Consider the following 22,192-nt stretch of genomic DNA (forward strand, 5'->3'; position numbering starts at 1 on the left):
GAAACAAAATTTGTATGGTAATATCCCTAGCTAAACACCGAAAAAACTTCAGAAAATGTTACTGGGGTTTGAACATTTACCATTCAAACTCTAAAAATAATTTATGGAGTTTGAACTACATAGTTCAAACTCCAGGAAAAAGTCATGGAGTTTTAAATTGCCACATTTCAAGCTTCAACATTTTTGAATAGCGCTAGTTAAAATTACATGAAAAGTTTTTGAAGTTTTTTCGTGTTTTAACTAAAGATATTTTTGTCCAAATTTTTATTTTCAACAAAAATGCGGCCAAATGTTGAATAATTTTGAAGTAGTAGTTAAATTTTATATTAGCAATCAAATAGTAGCTATTTTCCCATTTCTTCCATCATTCATAAATTCAATTTCAATTATTTTTCCAACTCCAACTTCAAATGCAGAAAATTACCTCGAAGTTTTGATCCCACTTACCTCATAACTCTAGGGCAGACCTCCAAGGTCAAAAGTCAAAAGTGCTAGCTAATGGATAAATTTTATTGCATGGTTTTCCATGGGGCCGGTCTTTAATTTTTCCCCTTCAAATTAGCGGTCTTTAAGTTTTGTCGTTCGAATCCAAAATCTACTCGGAAAAAAAAAAAAAAAAAAATTTTGTAAGGCGAATGTTTGGATTCTTAAATTTTTGTTTCAAAACTGGGTTTGCGAATTCAAAATCTACCTTGCGAATTTTATTTAAATTTTTGATTGAGTGGTGGTTTTGAATCCGAAACCAATGAATTTTTAGCGAAGGATAAAAGTTAAAGACCACCAATTTGAGGGCCAAAAATTAAAGACCATCCCCAGTGAAGGACAGTCCTGCAAATTGCCCGATTTTTAATCTTTTTCCTTTAAAATAAAACTTATGCCAAGTGGGACATAAAATAGGAACACAAGTGCAAATGAATGAATGTGGTCCGCATGGCCCAAGCACTTATGAATTTGGATCAAGGGGTTGAAATAGGCCCATATTACTTACATTAATGGGCTCCACGTTGGGCCAAGTCAAATAGTCAGCCCATCCCTTACTCCGATCCATAACCCGACTCTCTTGGGACCAGTTCTTGACTTTTCAGTCTCACAACAACCGCTATACTCTCTCCAAAAAGAGATGCAGAAAAGAGAGCAATCAAAGCTAACCGGATCAACTGGTGGCTCGGCTGCACCGCCGGCTAAAAGAGGTCGCCCATTTGGTAGCGGAAATAGCAACGCCGCCGCTGCAGCCGCCGCCGCCGCAGCAGCAGCTGACTCAGCAGCTCCTTCAACACTACTCGGCCCTTCACTTCAAGTTCACTCTGCATTCGCTGGTTAGTAAAACATCTTTGCCTCATAAATACATAGAATATACTTAATTTTTTTAATACGTGGCAACGTATCATTGGTGTAAAAAAAGTAGTTGTAGAAGGGATCGGGGTTTTGTGAATTTTTTCTATCTTGGGATATAGTTGTCATTTTAGAATATCAAGATATAATTAACTATTAGTTTTCACCTTACTCAATAAATGTGGATAGAGATTATTAATTTAGTGAAAAAGAGAGTAGTATTAAATTGAGATCAAAGAATAAATAAGCATAATTTAGTCGAATTACCCTTTTAGTTAATGTTTTCTTAAGGGGCGTGGAAAACAAAACATGACAAGTAAAATGGACCGTAGGGAGTATAAAGTTTTGAGCTTTCTTGCTGTGAATTGTACCTCGTTATCAGCCTTTATGCAGTGGTCATGTTCCAATATTAGGTCGTGACAAGGAGGCTGAGAATTAGAGAGCAAAATAGACATGTTAAGCTTGGGGGTATGAAATAAAATGGTTTAGGATGTGACTTTGATTGATATGAATGTATCCATAAAGATAATGGATCAAGGTGTTTTTTTAATAACCGTGCATCTGTGGTAGCTTGCGGGCACCTAGACTAATTCCACGGATACCTGCCACCTCCCATTAGCAATAGCTACAGGCAACTCTGTCAACCAAGGCTAGAACATATAAGAAGAAATCACCTAGCGTTTTTTGACTCTGTTGGGATTTGAACCTGAGACCTCATGGTTCGTAACCCACTTCATTGACCACTAGGCCACACCCTTGGGTGCTAAATGAATCAAGGTGTTTTATCTGTAAAGAAAATGGATCAAGATCTGAGGATACTAAAGACCATGTAAGGAGAAGGTAGAAGCCTACAACCCATCCCCACAACCAATGGGTGGAGTAAGAGTGTGTGTGTGTGTGTGTGTGTTTTTTTTTTTTTCAAAGGTCTAAAGAAGCGATGACGACAGATGATCACCGACTAATTTTTTGAAGCCATATGTTATGACACAACTCACAAGATCATCTTCTTGACTGGGATGTGATCTAGATAGCCCCCTAGTCCAGTGTGATAGAAAGAATCTCATCATTGTCTCTCCAACAATTTTTATCGCCTCTTTACTTCCTAGAGTTTTTACAAAATCAATAGTCACCAAGGGGCAAACTCATCGCTTCATTGAAGTTTTGGACCTTGGAAATGACTTCCTTTTATTTGCTTTGCCTCCTTAATATTTGTTTTCCGAAATAAAAAGTTTCTATTACTTGTTTTTATTTACGAAAGAATAAAGGGTATTAATTAAGTTCCTCAAAATTGAAGACATGGAAAGCCAAATTCCGACAACCAGCCTATTTGAGCTGAAGATGTAATGCAGAACTCGTTTTACTTGCTATAAATCTTGATGCACATGATTTGAGTGATGCACTATGTACCCACGTAGATTCAATTTGGGAGTTGAATAGAGTGACATCGTCCACTGATCTATGATTCTATGATCACCTAACTAGGTCTAGAACTAAACGAAAGAATTATGCATAGGATTTGCTAGCGTAGGCAGGGAGGTATTTGCTTTTTATATGGTCAACCCAAGCCAAGTGAACCAGATTGTTTCTGATCTCAACTAACTATAAAGCTAATATTCGCCTTGAAATGAGCTTGAGTTATGTAAGAGGATACTTTCTGAAAGATTGACTTACGTGTTGAATTTGAGAAAAAAAATAGTGACATTTATTTCTGATAAGGGCTGTAAGGCTTTAGAAATAGGATGATGCCAGCCCCTTTATTCTTGCATGCTTATTATTTGGTTATCTTGAAGTTTTTTTTTTTTTTTTTTTTTTTTTGAAAAAAAAAACTTTCACCAGAACAGAATAATAAAAGGATTGTTCTAGCTCTTCAAAGTGGATTAAAGAGTGAGCTGACATGGGCATTAAATGCCCTCACTTTGCTATCATTCAAGGAGAAAGATGAAGTCCGCAAGGATGCGACTCCTCTTGCCAAAATTCCTGGATTGCTTGATGCTCTGCTTCAAGTTGTACGTTTCTTGATATCTATCACACAACGTGTGATTCCCATGCAACTTCTATTTGTTCTTTACTATTTATTTTACTATCATGCCAATGATGACAATATTCCGTTAAACAGATAGATGATTGGCGTGATATAGCCTTACCAAGGGTACTTGTAAAGGCACCTCGTGTCCGGCTTTTGGGTGCAAATTCTGCGGTTACTGGATTTGGACTTGAATATGACGCATTAAACTCGAATGAATCTTTTCCCAATCCTAGGTAATGCTGGATGGTTTCAAACTTAATCCCCCCCCCCAAAAAAAAACGCGCGCGGTCTCTTTCTTTTAGATGTCTGTATTACTTGAATTTTTGTACTTTATTTATTTCCAGTGCATGAGATCTCTGTAATGATTTGTAATCCTTGATGACAGCACGGGTGCTGGAGCTGCCAACAGAGAGTCGTCTGTTCGGAAGAGTAATACCAAGTCTCGCCCCGCGGGTTTGTGGTTTGAGGAAGATGGCCTATTTAATTTGGATGAGGAGGGGCGGATTGAAAAACAGCAGTGTGCTGTTGCTGCTTCAAACATTGTTCGCAACTTCTCTTTTATGCCAGAGAATGAAGTCATCATGGGCCAGCATAGGCATTGCTTAGAAACTCTATTCCAGTGTCTGGCAGATTATATTACAGGTGGGAAATAGTTTTAGTTTGATCTTATGATATCTGTGTTGTGCTTACAAGCTTGCCATCTATGACGCGGCGCTATTCTATGGAAAGTTATTGATATATATGGTTTCTGTATTGTGCTTGCAAGCTTGGCATCTGTGATATGATTGCTTGTATTATGATCCCCTTGTCTAATACATTTACTACCCCTTTTTCTTTAGTTGTCTTCATGGTTATGCTGTTCTAGTTGATGCTTCAATAGAAAACTTGAATCTTATGTTGCTCTACTAGCTTTGTAAAGTCTAAAGAAATGGTTGGAATCTATTCGACGTGCCCAATCCATTGTGTGTTGTGATTTTAGTGTATCTGCCCGACTATTGTTTATTGTTCCTAGTCTCGGTACTTATGTCTTGCCCTATTTCATAATCTCGATAGACTTGTTTACATTCACCCTGCATCCCATTGCGCCTCCTGCCCGTTAAAGAGCACCTTAAAAGAAAAAAAAAGAAAGAAAATTAAATTAGATAGGTCCTATTCTGAACAGAGAAAAGGCAATTGGAATATGTTAGAATATGCAGTTTTCTATGCCTGAATGTTAAAGTGTTTTCTGTATTCTTTTAAGCACGTTTCTTATACTTTCTCATCTTTGGGATTTTATCTTAACAGAGGATGAAGAACTTGTCACAAATGCACTCGAGACTGTAGTGAATATTGGGCCATTGATAGATCTCCGGATCTTCAGTTCCTCAAAACCTTCTTTTATCAAAATGACGTAAGTGTGAGACTTTTTAGTTGTTATTTCTCTTATATCATTGTATGTCAACACCGTAATTGGGTTCTTGATCCTTATCCAGGGAGAAACGTGCAGTCCAAGCTCTCATGGGAGTGCTAGGATCTGCTGTTAAGGCCTGGCATTGTGCTGCTGCTGAATTAATTGGTCGTCTTATAATAAATCCTGATAATGAACCTTTCCTACTTCCTTTTGCTTCGCAGGTTGATGTTCTTTCTTTTGACAGCCTCTATTGTAGAGTTCCTATATGTATGAATATTCAGAAAACCTGTTGAATTTAATTTGTGGCGTTGCAGATTTATAAACGTTTAGTTGATATCATGAGTCAACCGGCTACTGATGCTCAAGCAGCTGCTATTGGTGCATTATATAACCTTTCAGAAATAAATATGGACTGCCGTTTGAAGCTGGCTAGTGAACGATGGTGAGACCGGGAATTTTGGACCTAGTCACAATGTTTTATATATTTTGTATCTGAATGACTTATCCACTCACATAAAACTTCAGGGCTATTGATAGACTCTTGAAAGTAATTAAGATGCCACATCCAGTGCCAGAAGTGTGCAGGAAAGCAGCAACGATTTTGGAAAACCTTGTATCAGAGCCACAGAACAAGCCCCTCCTGCTAGTGCATGAAAATGCATTTGCCGAAATGCTTTTCGGTGACCCAAGATACTCAGATATATTTGCCAGGATACTTTACGAACTAACATCAAGGCCAAGCAACAAAATGGCATCAGCTCGAGGGATCTGGGGCATGTAATATCAAAACACACAAGGTACCTTATTTGGGTAAGATATGTTGTACATAGATTTAAATGTGATTAGTCGAGCATATGCTTTTGTTGTAAACCTAATGTTAATTCACCTCAGAAGTGCAAAATATATATTACTATAGGTTTATCATTTCTGGCCTTCATTTTATTCGAATCTGTTAAAACTCTGCATTACTGCTGCTTATACAAATGAAGAAAAAACATTCTTGCATTACTATTCCTCCTCCATTGCAATTTGCAGATATTTAGATATAATGCACTCATTAAGTTTTCTTTTGCTTGGTGCTTCAAAATTTCTGGTATTTTAACCCTTCAACCAACAAGGTCAGGACTCAGGACTGATGAGCTATTCTGCATAATAAAATCAAAAGAATGAATGATTCTTTCTTGTGGCAATAGGGTATTAATTTATTAAAGTACATTTCTAATTGACTCAAACAGCAGGGAAAAAATCTATAGTTGAAATTAGTCTCTGACAGTACCACAATATCATCATTGTACTACTACTGTCAAATAATTATTATCATGTAATTGTCCTCAAATAATTATTATCATATAATTGTCCTCTTCAAACTCAAAGTTCGTATAATAAATAACACGCCTCTTTTGGAACTCTTCAAACTGGAAGTTGCATAATAAACCACACACCTTGGAGGCATCGACGAAAATGTTATTAGGTTTCAAGTCTATTGGCCAAAAGAATAAAGTTCAAGTCATGACATTATCTGAATCTTACTGATAAATAAATTAGCTTCTGTAAAGCGCGTGGTAAAGGAATCGGATTCTACATTGTCTTATTAAAGAGAAAACCCTGTGCTATTGATGATTTGATGTACTTAAATAGATAGTTCCATGGGTCTGGCCAAAAAAGGCTACTTGACGATCAAACAAGTTAGATTTAATATTTAATACTGCTGTTTTGAATGATAATGCAATCATGCAAGCGAATTAACAATTTCTTTTGTATGAAACTCATAAGCATTACTTGTTTCATGGGAGTAGGAAAAACAAGTTCCATAAGCAACATTCTACACTATTTGAGTAATCAAAATTAAAAGTAATTTACGTCATTGATCATAGAGAATAGAGCGTTAGCCATCTTCTTCATATTCATTTTTCAGAGTAGGAAAACTATTCTCATATAACAAGTAACACCAGCTGAAATTGATATGAAAAGTAGAAACAACCATAAGCAATAGAGAACTAATACGAACTGTATCATTCAGAAATTTGTAAAAGAGGGATGCATCTTGAGTTAAACCACCTTCTCTTGATCTTCTACCCTTTTAACCTTTACTAGAGGATTTCTAAAATGAATCATGGAGGTTGTGATGGGCTTCACATAGACTCCAATACTCCCAATGCCATACCCATGTGCGGTGCCGCGAAAACCACAAAAAGAACGATAATTTCCTATCTCAAAGTTGAAGAAGTCGCTGCCATCAGTTGCAGTACTCCCAAATGGTCCATAGGATCCCTTGTTGGTGCAAAATGATATTGTTTTCAAATAACTAATTCCGTCCTTCTCCCCGAATTGACCACTGATCGAAGTAAGAAACTCTGATGGATAATCCAAGACAATTGCATTGAACTTCTTACAATTGTCACTACCATGTTTGTCTGACAACACTAATGTGCTATTCTCGTAGAACAAGAACTGCAGTGAAGAAACTCTGATACCATTGTATGCAACAAAAAACTGGGCTAATTCTCCTCGTCCCTTTTCTTTCCAAAGGGTTCCTAATTCTCCTCGTCCTTTCGCTGGACCAACTTTGACCATATCCATATTTTATCGTTTCTGATCAATTGGAGTATTAGTTGAAAGACCAACTTAATATAAATAGGCTTTTCTTTAACCCTAAACCTACGTTTCAGTACTCGGAGCCCTAAGCCACTTTCTTTTGCTCATAAAATTTGGAATAGAAAAATGATTAGCATTAAATTCCCTCCTGATTTATAAAGTAAAATCTGAGTTTGAATTAAACATTTTTCGTTATATAAAGTTTGTTTTGAAGCTACTTTTTTTTCTTTTCATAATACAAAAATCTTTACGCTATTATATTAATACTAGTAAATTCAACCGCGCTTCATGCGGTCGTGAAACTTCTTCTAATAAATGCAAACGAAACATTGAAAGTAACAAATATATGAAAGATTCTTAAAGCAGTGTAAAGGTGAAATGGGTCAAACACCAATTAGGAAATGATAAATTTACATAAATACCCTTCGTAGTATCCACAAACTTTCACTTATTAATAGTAGAAAAATATACATATGAATTTCTTTAGAAAAATTAATATATAAGAGAAATGATACAAATTAATGAAAAATAAATTCCAAATAGAAGCATCTCATATGTTTTTTTGTAAGTATACAATGATAAGAGTTCTCAAGGAATAGTCCTCTCAATTGGGAAAAACACGACTCATTGTCACACCCCTTTTTGGGCCCCACGCGACTGAACGCATAGGTTTTTATTGTCAAAGGGTTTTTCCATTTGAAGTGACATTTTGAAAAGGGATTATTTATTAATTCAGAGCCGCCACTTGGAATTGAGTTTTAGTGTTCCAAGGCACCTTATGAACCCCTAATTAAAAGGAAATGACTCTTTTATTATTGTTTAGCGAAAACAGAAGACCGGGGAGAAGCTGTTACGCATTCCTCGAGTCTCGTAGTTCTAGCATGGTCGCTTAATCGACTAATACTTAGCTTAAACCAAATTTGGATAAATTATGTTCTCGAGCCTTGATTTGCTCGTATTTTTATTTGTTGAACTTTTATTAGCCTTAACCTGGATGCCTAACCGCATTCCGGACCTTTTAAGCGTCTCAAAATAAGATGCGTAACCGCATTCTTAATCGAAACAAGATTGGTTATTAAAATGAGTTTGGCCAAGGTGCGTAACCGCATCCTTGAGTTGTTTAAAGCGTCTCGAAATAAGATGCGTAACCGCATTCTTAATCGAAACAAACATCTTGAAACGTGCCTAAAGCTCATCTAGCGTTAAAAGCAATTATTTGTCTCTAAAATCCGAGACTTAATATTGTTAGGTTATTATTAATTTTCACTCTTTCGACAACGGGTTTTGAATAAATTCGCAACCCATCTCGTTCCCTTACAATTGGTTTTACCACTCCTTTTTTTTTTTTTTTAATACTTGACAACAGGGTTTGAAATAAATCGCACCTCATCTCGCTCATCTCACAATTAATAATTAAGTTAGTTAGGCCTCGATCATGGCCCAACGTTTGTCTACAATATTGACGAATATAGACGTGCTTGTAACGGCTAAAATTAAAGCAATGAGAAAAACAAAATAATGCCTTCAGGTTTAATTGATTAAAAGGACAAAAATGAAAGAACGGTGCCAAACTCAAAATAACAAACCACACCATGCAGTGAACGATTGAATGAACTAGTATTAAAGCTATTCTTTAAGTTAAAAGTCAAAGCAAATACATCATTTTTAGACACAACAAGATGCATATTACTTTACTGCATTAGACCAAAAAAAAAAAAAAAAAAAAAAGCCTTCTAAAACAATTAATCAAAACAGCCCATTTCATATTGACAATAACCAAGTAGGTCACATCAACCTGACCAATTAAAAAAAACTAAAGCTCAACTTAAATTAATCTAATAGTAAACTGTAGTAAACCATTTAGCCTAACTAAGTTCATTAAAATTGAAAGTAATCACTAAAAGGGAGTAGTTTATTTCTCACAAATTCCATTAATAAAGACCATACACTTATATGCATAATAGAATTAAAGAAGACGGGCGGTGCGAACCTTCGACGGCAATACTTTTCATTCAAACTAACTAATGAAACTAGCCAAACTCTACATCAAATAATTTTTTTATCTCAATAAGATTACTAAACCCTCTTTTTGTATAGGCCACTGATTAGTGTGTGTATGTGTCTATTGGTGCAGTCTCTGGTTTTTCTATATGGAAGAAAAGATTGTGATGTCCTTTGTAAAAAAAATGAGAGTGGCTGCTGATTGTTGATGTTAGTGTGTTAGGATGATTTTGTCGAGATTAGAAAATTATGTCTTAATTTTCTTTTATAGAGTGTCTAATTTTGATAAATTTTATAAAAAGTCCTAATACTAGAATATTTTTATTCCTAAAATGAAATATGTCATGGATTGGGCAGGGATGAAATTTATCATGTGGCAATATGGTATTTGTTCTCCTTTCCCCCTTTTTTATTTTCTTTTTTTTTCATGAAGGGTGTAAAATAAAAATACTACAATAAATATATTAATCAACTACTTTTAAACCAAAAATAATAAATAAATAATTATACTAAGGAAAAACTCAAAAGTAATTAACTAAAATCTCGATTTAAAGAAACCTATTTTTGTAAGTTTTCTTTCTTTGGAACACAAAATTTGTCCTTTTTTCATTTCCACGAACAAAACCTACTAAAATAAAAATAAAAGTTACAATGTCAAAGATTAGACTAAAAGAAAAGTTAGACACTAAAACCGTAAAAAGGTTCCGGGAGGGTCAAAAATCACGTGTCTACAAGTAAATACATGAAGAGGCCAAGGAGGTTCAACATTTACTATATATACTTAAAAAAATAATCTTAATCTTGTATATACACTGTAATTTTTCGCCGAGGGGGTTCATCGGAGCCTACCTAGCTCCGCGCCTGCCCAACATTTGTATTTACTAAATAAACTACATGTAAAGCAAAGTCGTGAAGAATTATTAAGAAACAAGGGGAAGTATTACAGTTCCGGCAGCACCTTTGGAAGATAATTTGGTTTATGTTTTGTATATTTTGGTATCAGCATCCGCTTCTTTTTATTATTTTTTATATGTCCATTCATACCGTATATTTGGTGAATTTATGTAATTGTTTCGTTGTGGTTGCTTTATTGGAGATCAGTATTTTGCCTATGCTTAGATTTAAATTTTTTTTATGTTGAAAAATGATTATTTGCAGGTAGAATTTGGCATTGTACAAACACAGTCACTACTGATAGCCTGAACACCTTCAGTTCATGTGAGTTCTTCTCTGTATGTTGATGGGAACATATTCACGTACCCCTTTGAAATTTCAATAGACTCCTTATTTCTTTAAAAAATTACTCCCTCCGTTCATTTTTACTTCTCAACTTTGACTTTACATACCCCTTAAGAAATAATAAATGAAGCGCATAATTTATCAATCAACCTATATTAATTGATGCATATTTTGCTTTCTCCATTAATTTTTTACCAATCAACTCAAAGGAAAATCTGAACTGAATAAAAGGAAAATAATGGAGAAAGTAAAAAGGGTACTACTATATTTTTTTTGGTTAAAGAAAAAAAAAACTCCATTATTAATCACCAACTCAAGCAGTATATACAACTCAATGACTAACTAGCCTTAAGACTCCCCACCAGGTGGATCTGCCTAAGCTAGTTAGTTCATTCTATCTAATATATCTCTATACTAGTAATGAAAAGGGTACTATAAGTCTATACTAAACCTGCAGAAATTTTTGGGTTTCTCCAGGAAAAAAAGAGAGAGAAATAGCACCAGAAAATAAACAAGAGAGAGACTTAAAAGTGAAGGACCGAAAATGAAGCCTGGCGGGGTAGCCGGGGAGAGAGAAGATTTTGGGAAAAGAAAGAAAGCTAGTACTGTATTTAATGTAAGCCAAAAGGGAAATTTTTTACAACAATAATTGTGTGAGGCTCCATTCTGTAGGGATCTAGTAGCTCAGTTGGTTCGGTACCTGAACTTTTATCTTATTGGTGAGGGTTCGAATCTCCACGTTGTAATTTCCTTTCTCATTTTCCCTTCCCCTACCCCTAATAAAAAAATTTAAAAAACAAAGGCTCCATTCTATATTTGACACTTGGATAGTGGGGTCCATTCACACATTTTATATTTCACTCACCACTCGCCACCCCTGTCCCCCACTTCTTCTTTCATTTTCTTTTTCTTTTTCAATTATGACCTAAATGCAATTCTAAGAAATGAAATGAGAAAAGCAAAACAAAAGCTAATATTTTTATTGGTAACTGAAGAAAAGTTAAAATTAAAAGACAGCAAATGAACGAGTAGAGCATACAATTGCATATATAAAGAAAATAAACGAGACTGATGCGGCAAAGCATAAGTTAATTTACTTTTTATTTTGATCATTCTTTTTCTCAAAGTTTTTGAAAATATGTAACCTTAGCTGAATATTAAAGAAAATACTAGAATTAGAGTTTATTTGGTTTAGCTAAATTTAAGTAATTTTTAGGCAAAATTACTTAAGCTAAATTTATAAATAAACAGATAAAAATGTTGAAGCTGAAATGCGCAGTTGATGTATTTAATAAAAAAATGCTGATAAACAACTTTTCTGTTAAAATAACTGAAATACCCTTAAAATGAATGAATAAAAATACTGGACCTAAAAATAAGCGGTTGATGTTTTTGATTAAAAGAAAATGCTTATAAACGTCTTTTCTGTTAATTAAATGGAAACACCTTTAAAACTGTTAACATTAAAAAAAATAAGCTTATTATTCAATATTTTTAATAATATCAAATTAACTCAAAACACAAACTAATTTGTGTTTCCATTCCCTTTAGGATATAAATTGATTAGATAAGATTATTTTTAATAAATTCGGATTATTTATTTAAATAGCATGTAATAATAAATACCATGATCAAAAACGCTTTTTCCTTCGTAACTACGGATCCTAAGGTAACAAGCAAACTCATAGAAAGGGATTTAAAGGGACAAGCAGACTCATCTACTGATACCAACTCTCAAAATTATTTTTACCATCAAACACAAAAAAGGGACAATTGGTAAATATGAAATATCTATATTTTTTTTATATATATGTCGGATCTCACACGAGACTTTGATCGTATCTCACATAGGCTTTGATTGGATCTCACACAGGCTCTGATACCAAATTTGAAGGAAATAAAAATACTCAAAGGAGTATATATGCATCAATTTTTTAACGAGGGGTATATCTGCTCTAAATCACAAATTTGAGGGGTATACTTGCACTTTTTCCTTATAAAAAAATAATAATAGTGGAATCCACATTTAAAGGTACAATTTTTGTAGCTTCTACTATTTTATATTTATTTCTAGAGTGTGATGCAACTTTTTCAGTTGTAATTTTTGTCTTTTTTTTTTTTAATGGAAAAGGGTCGAAATGCCCTTACGCATAGAAATGGTTCAAAAATGTCCCACTTATTGGATCAAAAATGTCCTTAAAGTCACACAAATACAATTTTTTCAAATGATAATTAAAAAGATTACAACTACTTCAAAAAATTACATAAATACAACTTATTCAAAATTTTAACTTTTTAATTTCAAATATACAACTTTTTACATTCCTAAAATATCAACATTTTTTTTTTTTTCGTTTCCTCCTCTTTATTCTTCTTCTTTTTTTTTTTTTTTAATTTTAATTTTCACTTGATGACTGATGCAATTATTCTTTTGTGACTAAATAAAATTATTTGAATATATTAAAATTAATATTAAGAAAAGTACACGAAAAGATATGGTATATTGTATAACAAAAGTACATTGAAATATACCTAAAAAAGTAGATGGTATATTCGAATTGGTAAATTTAGCGAAAAGATAATAACAAAATATATGTGTATTTAATAGTAGAAATTAGAATATCTAAGTTTGTATATTATAGTATATAATATTACAATATACTTAATATATGAATACATTACTCTAAGTGCCAACCAAATGTACTCTACATTCTACAATAACATATATAGTAACAATATACGATATATAGATAGAATAATATATATAACAGATACCACATTAATATACTTGTTGATGAATTAGTTTTTTTTTTTGGGTTAAAATTCATGAATTAGCTTGCTAGTAGATTGTGCTGCAGCTTGTTTAGGTAAGCACTTATTGTGTTTTATATGCATTTAATTATGTTATCACTAATATAGGGAATCTCCTTATTTTTAGATTTTTATTATAGCAATAACCTCCTTGTTTTTAGCTTTAAGTTGCACAATTTGTAATATATAAACTAGTTGTAGATTATATAACCAAACTCTTATATATCTTGTATTTATGAAAGTTCCCCAAAGTCGTTTCAATATATTTTTTTGTTTTAGAAAAACAAGAAATCGATAATTCATGAGGGCTTTTTATAGTTTATCAGTGTTTCAATTAACATTGTGTTAACTAAGTTTGTTTACCATATGATGCAGGAATTATGCGTGTGCGCTATTAATCATAATCAACTATCTATAATGTCGTAGTCTATCATGAAAGTTAACATAAAATATGTCCTGCAACTAACAAAGGGTGGCTCCACCACAACTGATTAATTACTTTATAAGGTTTTCCACTGCATTTTGCCTATATTTTCTACTTGCAATAAATGATGTTGCACTTTTCTTTTCGTCTTGTGGACCATGTATGAAATGTATAGAGAACACATGTTAATATTCATTTAGGCCTACATCTTATCAGCGGGAAAAGTGAGATAAGGAGTTACGAATGCTTTTGGAAACTTTGGTATGTCGATATCTTTATTTCTGTTCTTTCGAAAAAAAAAAAAAAAAAAAAAACCGTTCTTTTTCTCATAAAAAGAAGAAAAAAAATTGGCTCCCTCTTTTGCCCCTTGTGCAAAAGTAATTTAAATTACTTAATTTAATTGTTGGAGGTTCTCAAAACAAGATATTTCAACCATGTAGAACAGGTGAGTCATTTTGATGATGTCGCAGCAAAAACCAAAGAAGTTTCTCAAAACAAGTGTCCATCCCCCCCCGCCCCCCCCCCCCCCCTTTTTTTTTGGTTATGTCCATTCATCCTTGTTGGTGAATTTATGTAATTGTTTCACTGTAGTTGCTTTATTGGAGATCAGTATTTTTCCTATGCTTAGACATATGGGTTTTATGTTGGAAAAATATGATTTGTTTCTTAGAAGTTGGCATTAGATGTGTGGGTCTGTAATGCTTACAATCTATCTACTCTTTTTTAGACAGTCTCATCGTACAAATAGTCACTCCTTATACCCTGAACAACTTCAGTTTGTAAGTTCTTCTCTGTATGTTTATGCAAACATTTTCATGTACCACTTTGAATAGACTCGTTATTCATTGAAAACTAGCTAAAGTCTTCAAGTCAGAAACACACAATTAATATAGGATGTCATACACATTTTCGGTAAAAATTTGAATTAAGCTTGAAGAGTTAAACCACCATCAACAATAACCACAAAGCATATACTCATTTTATTATATTTAGAAGAGTAAAGTAGGAAAGACATATTTAACTATTTCCAAAAGTAATAAGCTGATCTGAAGGAAATATCAGCCTTGAACGTTAGGAAAAATCACAACATTTGCTCACTATTCCTCAAAAATATAAGTTACTCCACATAAAATTACTTTTGGGAAGAGTTTAATAATGTTTTCCCTATTTTACCCTCTTAAATAATTAGTATAAAATGAGATTTTTGTGGTTTGCAAGAAAATGAAGAGGTTTGGGCGTGTATTGTAAAAAAGACTAGAATCGAGTGCAAACTATAAAAGAATAATATGTTAGGCGTGCAAAATGCTAAGAACCCCAACTATAATCATATCAGTGATTCAAGAAAACAATCTTCACAGTAACACAAATAAAGCATTAATAGAAAAAAGAGAAAAAGAATCAAATATGAATTGAATAACAAGAAAATATAATAGAGAGAAACTTACAGTTACGGTGAAGGACTAAAAGTGAACTGTTGGCTATCAGTGGTGGAAGTAACAGGGGAGCCTTTCTGTGTTATGGGGAGAGAAGATTTTTGGGGAAGAAAGAAACTTTGTTATTTAATGGAGAAAATGACCAAAATAGTTCCTTATATTGAGAGTAGGTTCAAAATAGTTCTTAAGTTAAATTGAATAATTTTGATATTTTATGTTTGTCGAAGGTTAACACTTTTAGTCGTCGTCAAATATTTTTCATTTGGGAACAAACCCGTCGTTTCCCATCCATTTTGGAACGGTTACTTATCTTGACACCTATCGTTAATTCTCTCTCAAACTTATATTACGTTACCAATATCTTTGCTACAATGAAATATGCAATCAACTTTTTACACAGCAAGAAGAAGACATAAAACCTGCGAGTCCGGAGCCAAAATGACTTGTTTTTGGAGCTAATAGCCCAAAATAGAATGCCTTTTTTTTTTTTTTATATTAAAATGGGTATTTCGTTGGTTATCCAACTAAATACCCATACGTTCGTCCGGTTACATTTCGCATAGCGAAATGTAACAAATAATATATATTTTGTTTTTTGTAAATGGAACAAAAATATATTTTTTTTTTTTGTATTTCGTTGGTAAAAAAATGAATTAAATATTTTTTTTATTTCTTTCATACAAAAAACGAAATATGAAAATATAATTTTTTTTTGTTGCATTTCGTGGGACTACCAACGAAATAGGATAATTTTTTTTTTTTTTTGTATTTCGTTGGTAAAAAAATGAATTAAATATTTTTTTTTATTTCGTTCATACAAAAAACGAAATATGAAAATATAATTATTTTTTTTTGTATTTCGTGGGACTACCAACGAAATAGGATAATTTTTTTTTTTTTGTATTTTGATGGTAAAAAAACGACTTAAATATTTTTTTTTATTTCGTTCATACAAAAACGAAATATGAAAATATAATTTTTTTTTTTTGTATTTCGTTGGACTACCAACGAAATAGGATAATTTTTTTTTATTTTTTTTTTTTGTAGTTCGTTGGTAGTCCAACGAAATAGGATAATATATTTTTTTTTTGTATTTATATTTATATAAAATATAAATAGGAATATATATATATATATATATATATATATATATATATATATATATTTTTGTATTTCATTCATATACCAATGAAATAGGATAATTTTTTTTTTTTTATATTTCATTTATATAAAAAAGAAATAGGAAAATAATTTTTTTTTTCGTTTATATACCAACGAAATGTTTTTTTCCATTTCGCGAGTATAAAATGAAACCTCCCCCCCCCCCCCCCTTCTTTTTTTTTTATCGATTTTCTGCTCTCCATATCGCTATGGTTTTAATTTTATTTTTTTGTTCATTTCTGTTGGTTCAATCAGTTTCAGACGAGCATTGAATAGTTGTCAAATAAATATCTTTTACATTTTGTGACTTAATTTGCGAAATTTTTTACTTTTCTCCGTTTATAAATATTGTCCTATCTTTACCTATGGTATATCCTTCGTCTTTCAATTTTCTTTATCCATCTCATATCTTTCATCTATTGTTTTTCTCTTATCTGTTTCATATCCTTCAACTTTTATTTTTTCTCTTATATATTTCATATAAGATGACGGAAACTCATGTTAAAGGGTATTTATTTTGGGGTGGTGAAGTTGTGTATGAAGCGAGTTCGGTTAGATACAAATTGGTCCGAAATAGGGCAAAGGTTTCCAATTTCCCTAAAATATGATTTATCGCAACGCGTCTCAAGGAGTAAAATGTTCGTAAATGATCACGAACTATCGGTGGTTATAACGACGATGTCCAAGTTCATATACAATTGATGGTTCACCAATTTATGGTGAGATGCCAATTACTTGACGATGAATCTTTATCGTTATTTCTTTGTTCCCCGAGATTTTTAAAATCACATATGTATAGCGGCGCTTGACATGTATGCTACAGTTCAACGCTCTACCCAAGTCGAAGTACCGACCGACAATGAGTTCGATTTTGGAACTCAGACTGTGAAATGTCTGATGAAGATGATTTTCCATAAGCATTTTCTGTTGTTATGTCGGCTAGTTAAGTGTTGTATTTGTACCTTTTTCATTTTTCAATGTTATTTCAATTTGAATTTCAAGTAAATAAATCCGACTTCATTAAAAATATAAACGATATCTTATTAATGTAAATATTCTAATCTTCGTCAGTCTCAGGAACGACGCTAATGCTATCGTATTCATCTTCCTCTCCATCACATCCATCTTCATTATCGAGTGAGCGATTTCCCCCCTCCCATCCAAGAGCGTCGTAGTCCAAGCCCCATAGTTCACAGCGTCGTAGTCCAATTCCCCTCTCCTTTATGTTTTTTTTAAAACCATCGCCGAAAAAATGTTTTTTAGACATTAATGAAGTTAGTTAGTTTGAGGTTTAGATAATCGAATACGATGAATATAAACGAAATGCAAAAAAAAAAAAAAATTATTTTCCTATTCCATTTTTATATAAACGAAATACAAAAAAAATAATAATTTTTTTTTATCCTATTTCATTCATATACCAACGAAATACAAAAAAAAAAAAAAATTATACTTTCCTATTTCGTTTTTGTATAAACGAATAAAAAAAAATATTTATTTCTTTTTTTATAAACGAAATACAAAAAAAAAAAAAATTATCCTATTTCGTTGGACTACCAACGAAATACAAAAAAAAAAAAAAAAATCTTATTTCGTTAGACTACCAACGAAATACAAAAAAAAATAAAGATTTTTTTTATCCTATTTCGTTGGTAGTCCAACGAAATACAAAAAAAAATAATTATATTTGCATATTTCGTTTTTTGTATGAGCGAAATTAAAAAAATATTTAATTCGTTTTTTTACCAACGAAATACAATTTTTTTTTTTTTTTTATTCTATTTCGTTGGTAGTCTCACGAAATACAAAAAAATAAATAAATTATATTTTCATATTTCGTTTTTTGTATGAACGAAATAAAAAAAAATATTTAATTCTTTTTTTTTTTACCAATGAAATACGATTTTTTTTTAATTCTATTTCGTTGGTAGTCCCACGAAATACAAAAATAAATAAATAAATTATATTTTCATATTTCGTCTTTTGTATGAACGAAATACAAAAAAATATTTAATTCATTTTTTTACCAACGAAATACAATTTTTTTTTATCCTATTTCGTTGGTAGTCCCACAAAATACAAAAAAAGAAAGAAATATATATATATATATATATATATATATATATATATATATATATATATTTTCATATTTCATTTTTTTGTATGAACGAAAAAAAAAATATTTAATTCATTTTTTAATTTTTTTTTTTATCCTATTTCGTTGGTAGTCCCATGAAATACAAAAAACAAAAAAAAAAAGAAATATTATTTGTTAAATTTCGCTACAGATGTAGCGAAATGCAACCGGACCGGAACAGTGTCAATGAAATACCCATTTTGGTATAAAAAAAAAAGGCATTCTATTTTGGGCTATTAGCTTCAAAAACATGCCATTTTGGCTCCGGACTCTAAAACCTGCGGTTTCTTCTTCAATCTGCAAACTATTGAGATGATATTGGCTTTAATAATTATTTTTCTGAATTCGTGATTCGTCGGTCTCTTCTTTCCCCACCGGTGAAATCTCTTCTTCATTCACTCTTCTTTTCTTCATTTCTCTGCATTTTCCCTTTTCCCCTTTTCTGATTCAGTTTCATTACAAATTACAAGTCCTGCTCATTCCTTTCCCCCCTTTTTTTTTTGTGAAGGAACATGGCTTTTTTATATATATATGATATGATGTATATAGTATATGTAGAAAAAATTAACATGTATATATTTCATGAGAAAATAGTGTACGTATGCAATATGTATATCGGGTACAAAGAAGGTATATATATGCTTTAAAAATAATTAGCCCCTAATCCAATACTTTCCTCCTGCTCTTCCTCTCTATGGTGATCTTTCCATTGCAGGGGCTACAATGATCTTTATCCTCCTTCGTTTTATATGGCTTTGGCGCCGTTGGGACGATGCCCTGATTTTGCCTTCAAATTTTTCCTTTGACCCATATTTGCCATGAAAAAAAAGGTAAAATTGTTTCATTCAGTTTTAATTCATCTTTTATCCAATTGCAATTTGTGCATGTGCTATGTATATGACACTGGGTAAGTTGTTGTTGCTATGTATATGACATTTTTTTGTCTAGAGAGTACGAAACTCAGGTCCATTAAAATTATTATGATCTTCAATTTTGTCGTAATTTTTTTTGCCTATCATAACAGAGGTGTTAATGCATCACCTTTGCGCCAAATGGTCGTAGGGTTGTATTTGCTAGAGAGACGGTACCTAAAGGTCAGACTTTCTCCTTCAATTTTTTCCTCAATCAATAATATATATTAAAGAAAAATTACTCAATCTCAAAGTCATTGTTCATAAAGTGAAGATTCGTCATACCATTGCGTGTCTCTTACATCACTTCAGTAAGAGTCATTGTTTGGTTTTTGCATTGTATAGGAATCCTATTTATCTCCTCTCATTTTTTGACATTTTCTCTTCTTTTTCCCTAACAGATTGGCCAAAAAAATAAAGGTATCACGTTTAACTCTTTTCTAAATTAGTCTCATTAATAATTAATTGCCAAGAAACATAATTATGCGTTTTCTTCTATCTTGGCCTTTTTCTTAATTTTTTTCCATTCATTTGCTATGTCAAAAAACTGAAAAATGATTTAACAATTCTCTAAATTAAAGACACTTAGTATATCATAATGAATTCTCATATATATCATCCAAGTGAAATTACCGGCTCTGACCTATTGGCTTCAATTAGTGTGTTTTAATTTTATTTTGTTACCTAAAATTGCTAATTTATGTAAGGAGTGGTGGAAGGAGAGGATTTATTAAGAGTTTTGTTTTTTCAATATTTGTTATTTCTGTCATCACCATTCTATTTTTTGAAGTAGACGATGGGAGGAAGTATTGCATTTACATTTGCTTGGAATGTGCAGCTTCTTAAAGAGGCATTGGCTATTCTCAGATCATTGATTTCTTTCGGCATCAAGTCTATGTTAGAGGCATATAGGGCATTGTTTTTCAATTTGGTCTCAATTTCTATGACACCTTCCCACTCGGTATTAGTTGTAAGAGATCCTACTAAAGAATTTTTTCATATAAGTTATTTTTAGTTACTGAAATTTTAGTATAAAAACTCGATAAGAGTTCCAAGCAATGGAAATTTTTGTATTGTGTCAATAGAAGTGTTGGACAAAGTGTAATGAACCAGAAAGATGTTCTTCTTCATTAAGCCGTCTACAGGTTTGTTTCTTTTGTCATAGAAAATATTTTTTGCTTCATAACTACTTGTGATTCCCATACTGTATGATTGGTTGTGTTTAACTCCTCTGTGGCAGGCCTGTTATCGATTCGGTCTTCTCTAGGATTCCACGTGAGAAAACACCAGAATCCTTGATGAATAGTTTGTCAACAGTGCAAAAAAATGCTTGGTTGAATATGGAGCAGATTGACCGACTGTGTGGAGGAGTTTTGTGGAGCTTGGAATATGCATTGAAACTTCAAGAAAAAGGCGAAAAAACAACACAAGAGAACGAGATCCTGGATAATCAGTTGGATAACAGTTTATTAAGTACAAAATACAGCTGGGGAAGTATGGTTGATCTTGCTGGTGTTTCAATGAGTAAAGTTTTTTGTCAAATGGTGAAATATGAAAATAAAGACTTATGTGACATATGTTAGACTCCGCCTCTGGGTTGTATATTGATTTCTCTTTTCTTTAGATTATGTAACTTAACGGAGACTTTTTTTGCACGATAGAGCACAGTACAAATGCGGCTGGTTGAGAGGGCTAATGATATGTTCATTCATCAGCACAAATTCACAATTCAATATCATAATATTATTGCATTTATCATTTTTCGCCGGTTTATGATATCTTAAAACTCTACAAGGTTACACAAGACATTTACTACGTCTATGCACATGTGAGATGAACACACTCCATCAATATTAAAATGTATCTTGCTTCTACGTTAATTCCTTTTGTCATCTAAGTTCAAGAGGGTTCTCCTACAAACTCAAGCATGGTGAGTCAATAATGCATATAGAGGATCATCCTTATTTTCAAGTGAACTGTACATTGTGATTGATAATTGTTTTCTATGATATGAAGTTAAAAGTTTCATCCATTTTTTAACGTCTCATGGAGTATTTTATCTATACTTTTTTCGTCCACAAAAATAGGAAAACGATGCCTGATTATTCCATAAAAAATCAATTAATATTTAGAAGGCAATTATATCATGGGACAAATGTTGCAATCCGAAAATTTATAGAAGATACGTAAGACTTTTGCAGATTTTCATTCAAAGCTCTTGATATATATTAACAACATCAAATTTTCTGACATCTTTAGTGTTATTCCTTATTTTTGACATTTAAATTTGTAAGTTTAATAAAGTCATCTATAACCGCGCGAAGCGCGGGCCAATTACCTAGTATATATATATAAAAGCAGGCAAAGGGCCGCTGACGTGGCGCAACACAAATGTAGAGATTGTATTTATCTTTTTTTACATTTTTTTGGATTTTTACCCTACCTTAAGACAAAGAAAACACCAAAATAAAATCTCTTCGGAATCCGCATACGAAAATGACACCAATTAAAAAGATCAACCGTTTCTTACCATTAGTTATTCTTTTAGTCTCTCCATTTTCCCCCTCTCAGTGTATCGTTCCTTCTCTTCTTCTACAACCTAATGTTCTCTTCCTTAAAAGATTGATCACTTCTTCAATTTCCCCTGCTAATAATATCTACTTCCTACCCTCACTGACAGAGGCGGATCTAGGATTTGAAGGTGGCGGGTGCCACAATTTTCTTCAATATAC

The 22,192-nt window shown here is 32.3% G+C and overlaps 2 protein-coding genes across 2 annotated transcripts; one reads left to right on the forward strand and one right to left on the reverse strand.

The window, feature by feature from the left end:
- Nucleotides 1-1,052: 1,052 nt before the first annotated feature.
- Nucleotides 1,053-5,709, forward strand: LOC132062238 (armadillo repeat-containing protein LFR-like). The gene is made up of 8 exons (XM_059454869.1): nucleotides 1,053-1,316; nucleotides 3,169-3,338; nucleotides 3,449-3,591; nucleotides 3,744-4,000; nucleotides 4,643-4,748; nucleotides 4,831-4,969; nucleotides 5,063-5,190; nucleotides 5,274-5,709. Exons 1-8 carry the CDS (start codon nucleotides 1,121-1,123, stop codon nucleotides 5,527-5,529), a joined length of 1,395 nt encoding a protein of 464 aa, XP_059310852.1. The 5' UTR covers nucleotides 1,053-1,120; the 3' UTR covers nucleotides 5,530-5,709.
- A 910-nt stretch (nucleotides 5,710-6,619) lies between these two features.
- Nucleotides 6,620-9,887, reverse strand: LOC132062819 (jacalin-related lectin 2-like). The gene has a single exon (XM_059455332.1). The coding sequence runs from the start codon at nucleotides 7,326-7,328 to the stop codon at nucleotides 6,798-6,800; it is 531 nt and encodes a 176-aa protein (XP_059311315.1). The 5' UTR covers nucleotides 7,329-9,887; the 3' UTR covers nucleotides 6,620-6,797.
- Between the last annotated feature and the right edge of the window lie 12,305 nt (nucleotides 9,888-22,192).

The sequence above is a fragment of the Lycium ferocissimum genome, chromosome 1 (genome assembly GCF_029784015.1).
Source record: "Lycium ferocissimum isolate CSIRO_LF1 chromosome 1, AGI_CSIRO_Lferr_CH_V1, whole genome shotgun sequence".
Classification (NCBI taxonomy): Eukaryota; Viridiplantae; Streptophyta; class Magnoliopsida; order Solanales; family Solanaceae; genus Lycium; species Lycium ferocissimum.

Bases quoted from the DNA above. Each gene is read 5' to 3' on its own strand.
- LOC132062238 (XM_059454869.1), top strand. From the start codon at position 1,121: ATGCAGAAAAGAGAGCAATCAAAGCTAACCGGATCAACTGGTGGCTCG. The intron at 4,001-4,642 runs GTGGGAAATAGT...TTATCTTAACAG, and splicing joins TCTGGCAGATTATATTACAG to AGGATGAAGAACTTGTCACA. The intron at 5,191-5,273 runs GTGAGACCGGGA...ATAAAACTTCAG, and splicing joins AAGCTGGCTAGTGAACGATG to GGCTATTGATAGACTCTTGA.
- LOC132062819 (XM_059455332.1), bottom strand. From the start codon at position 7,328: ATGGATATGGTCAAAGTTGGTCCAGCGAAAGGACGAGGAGAATTAGGA.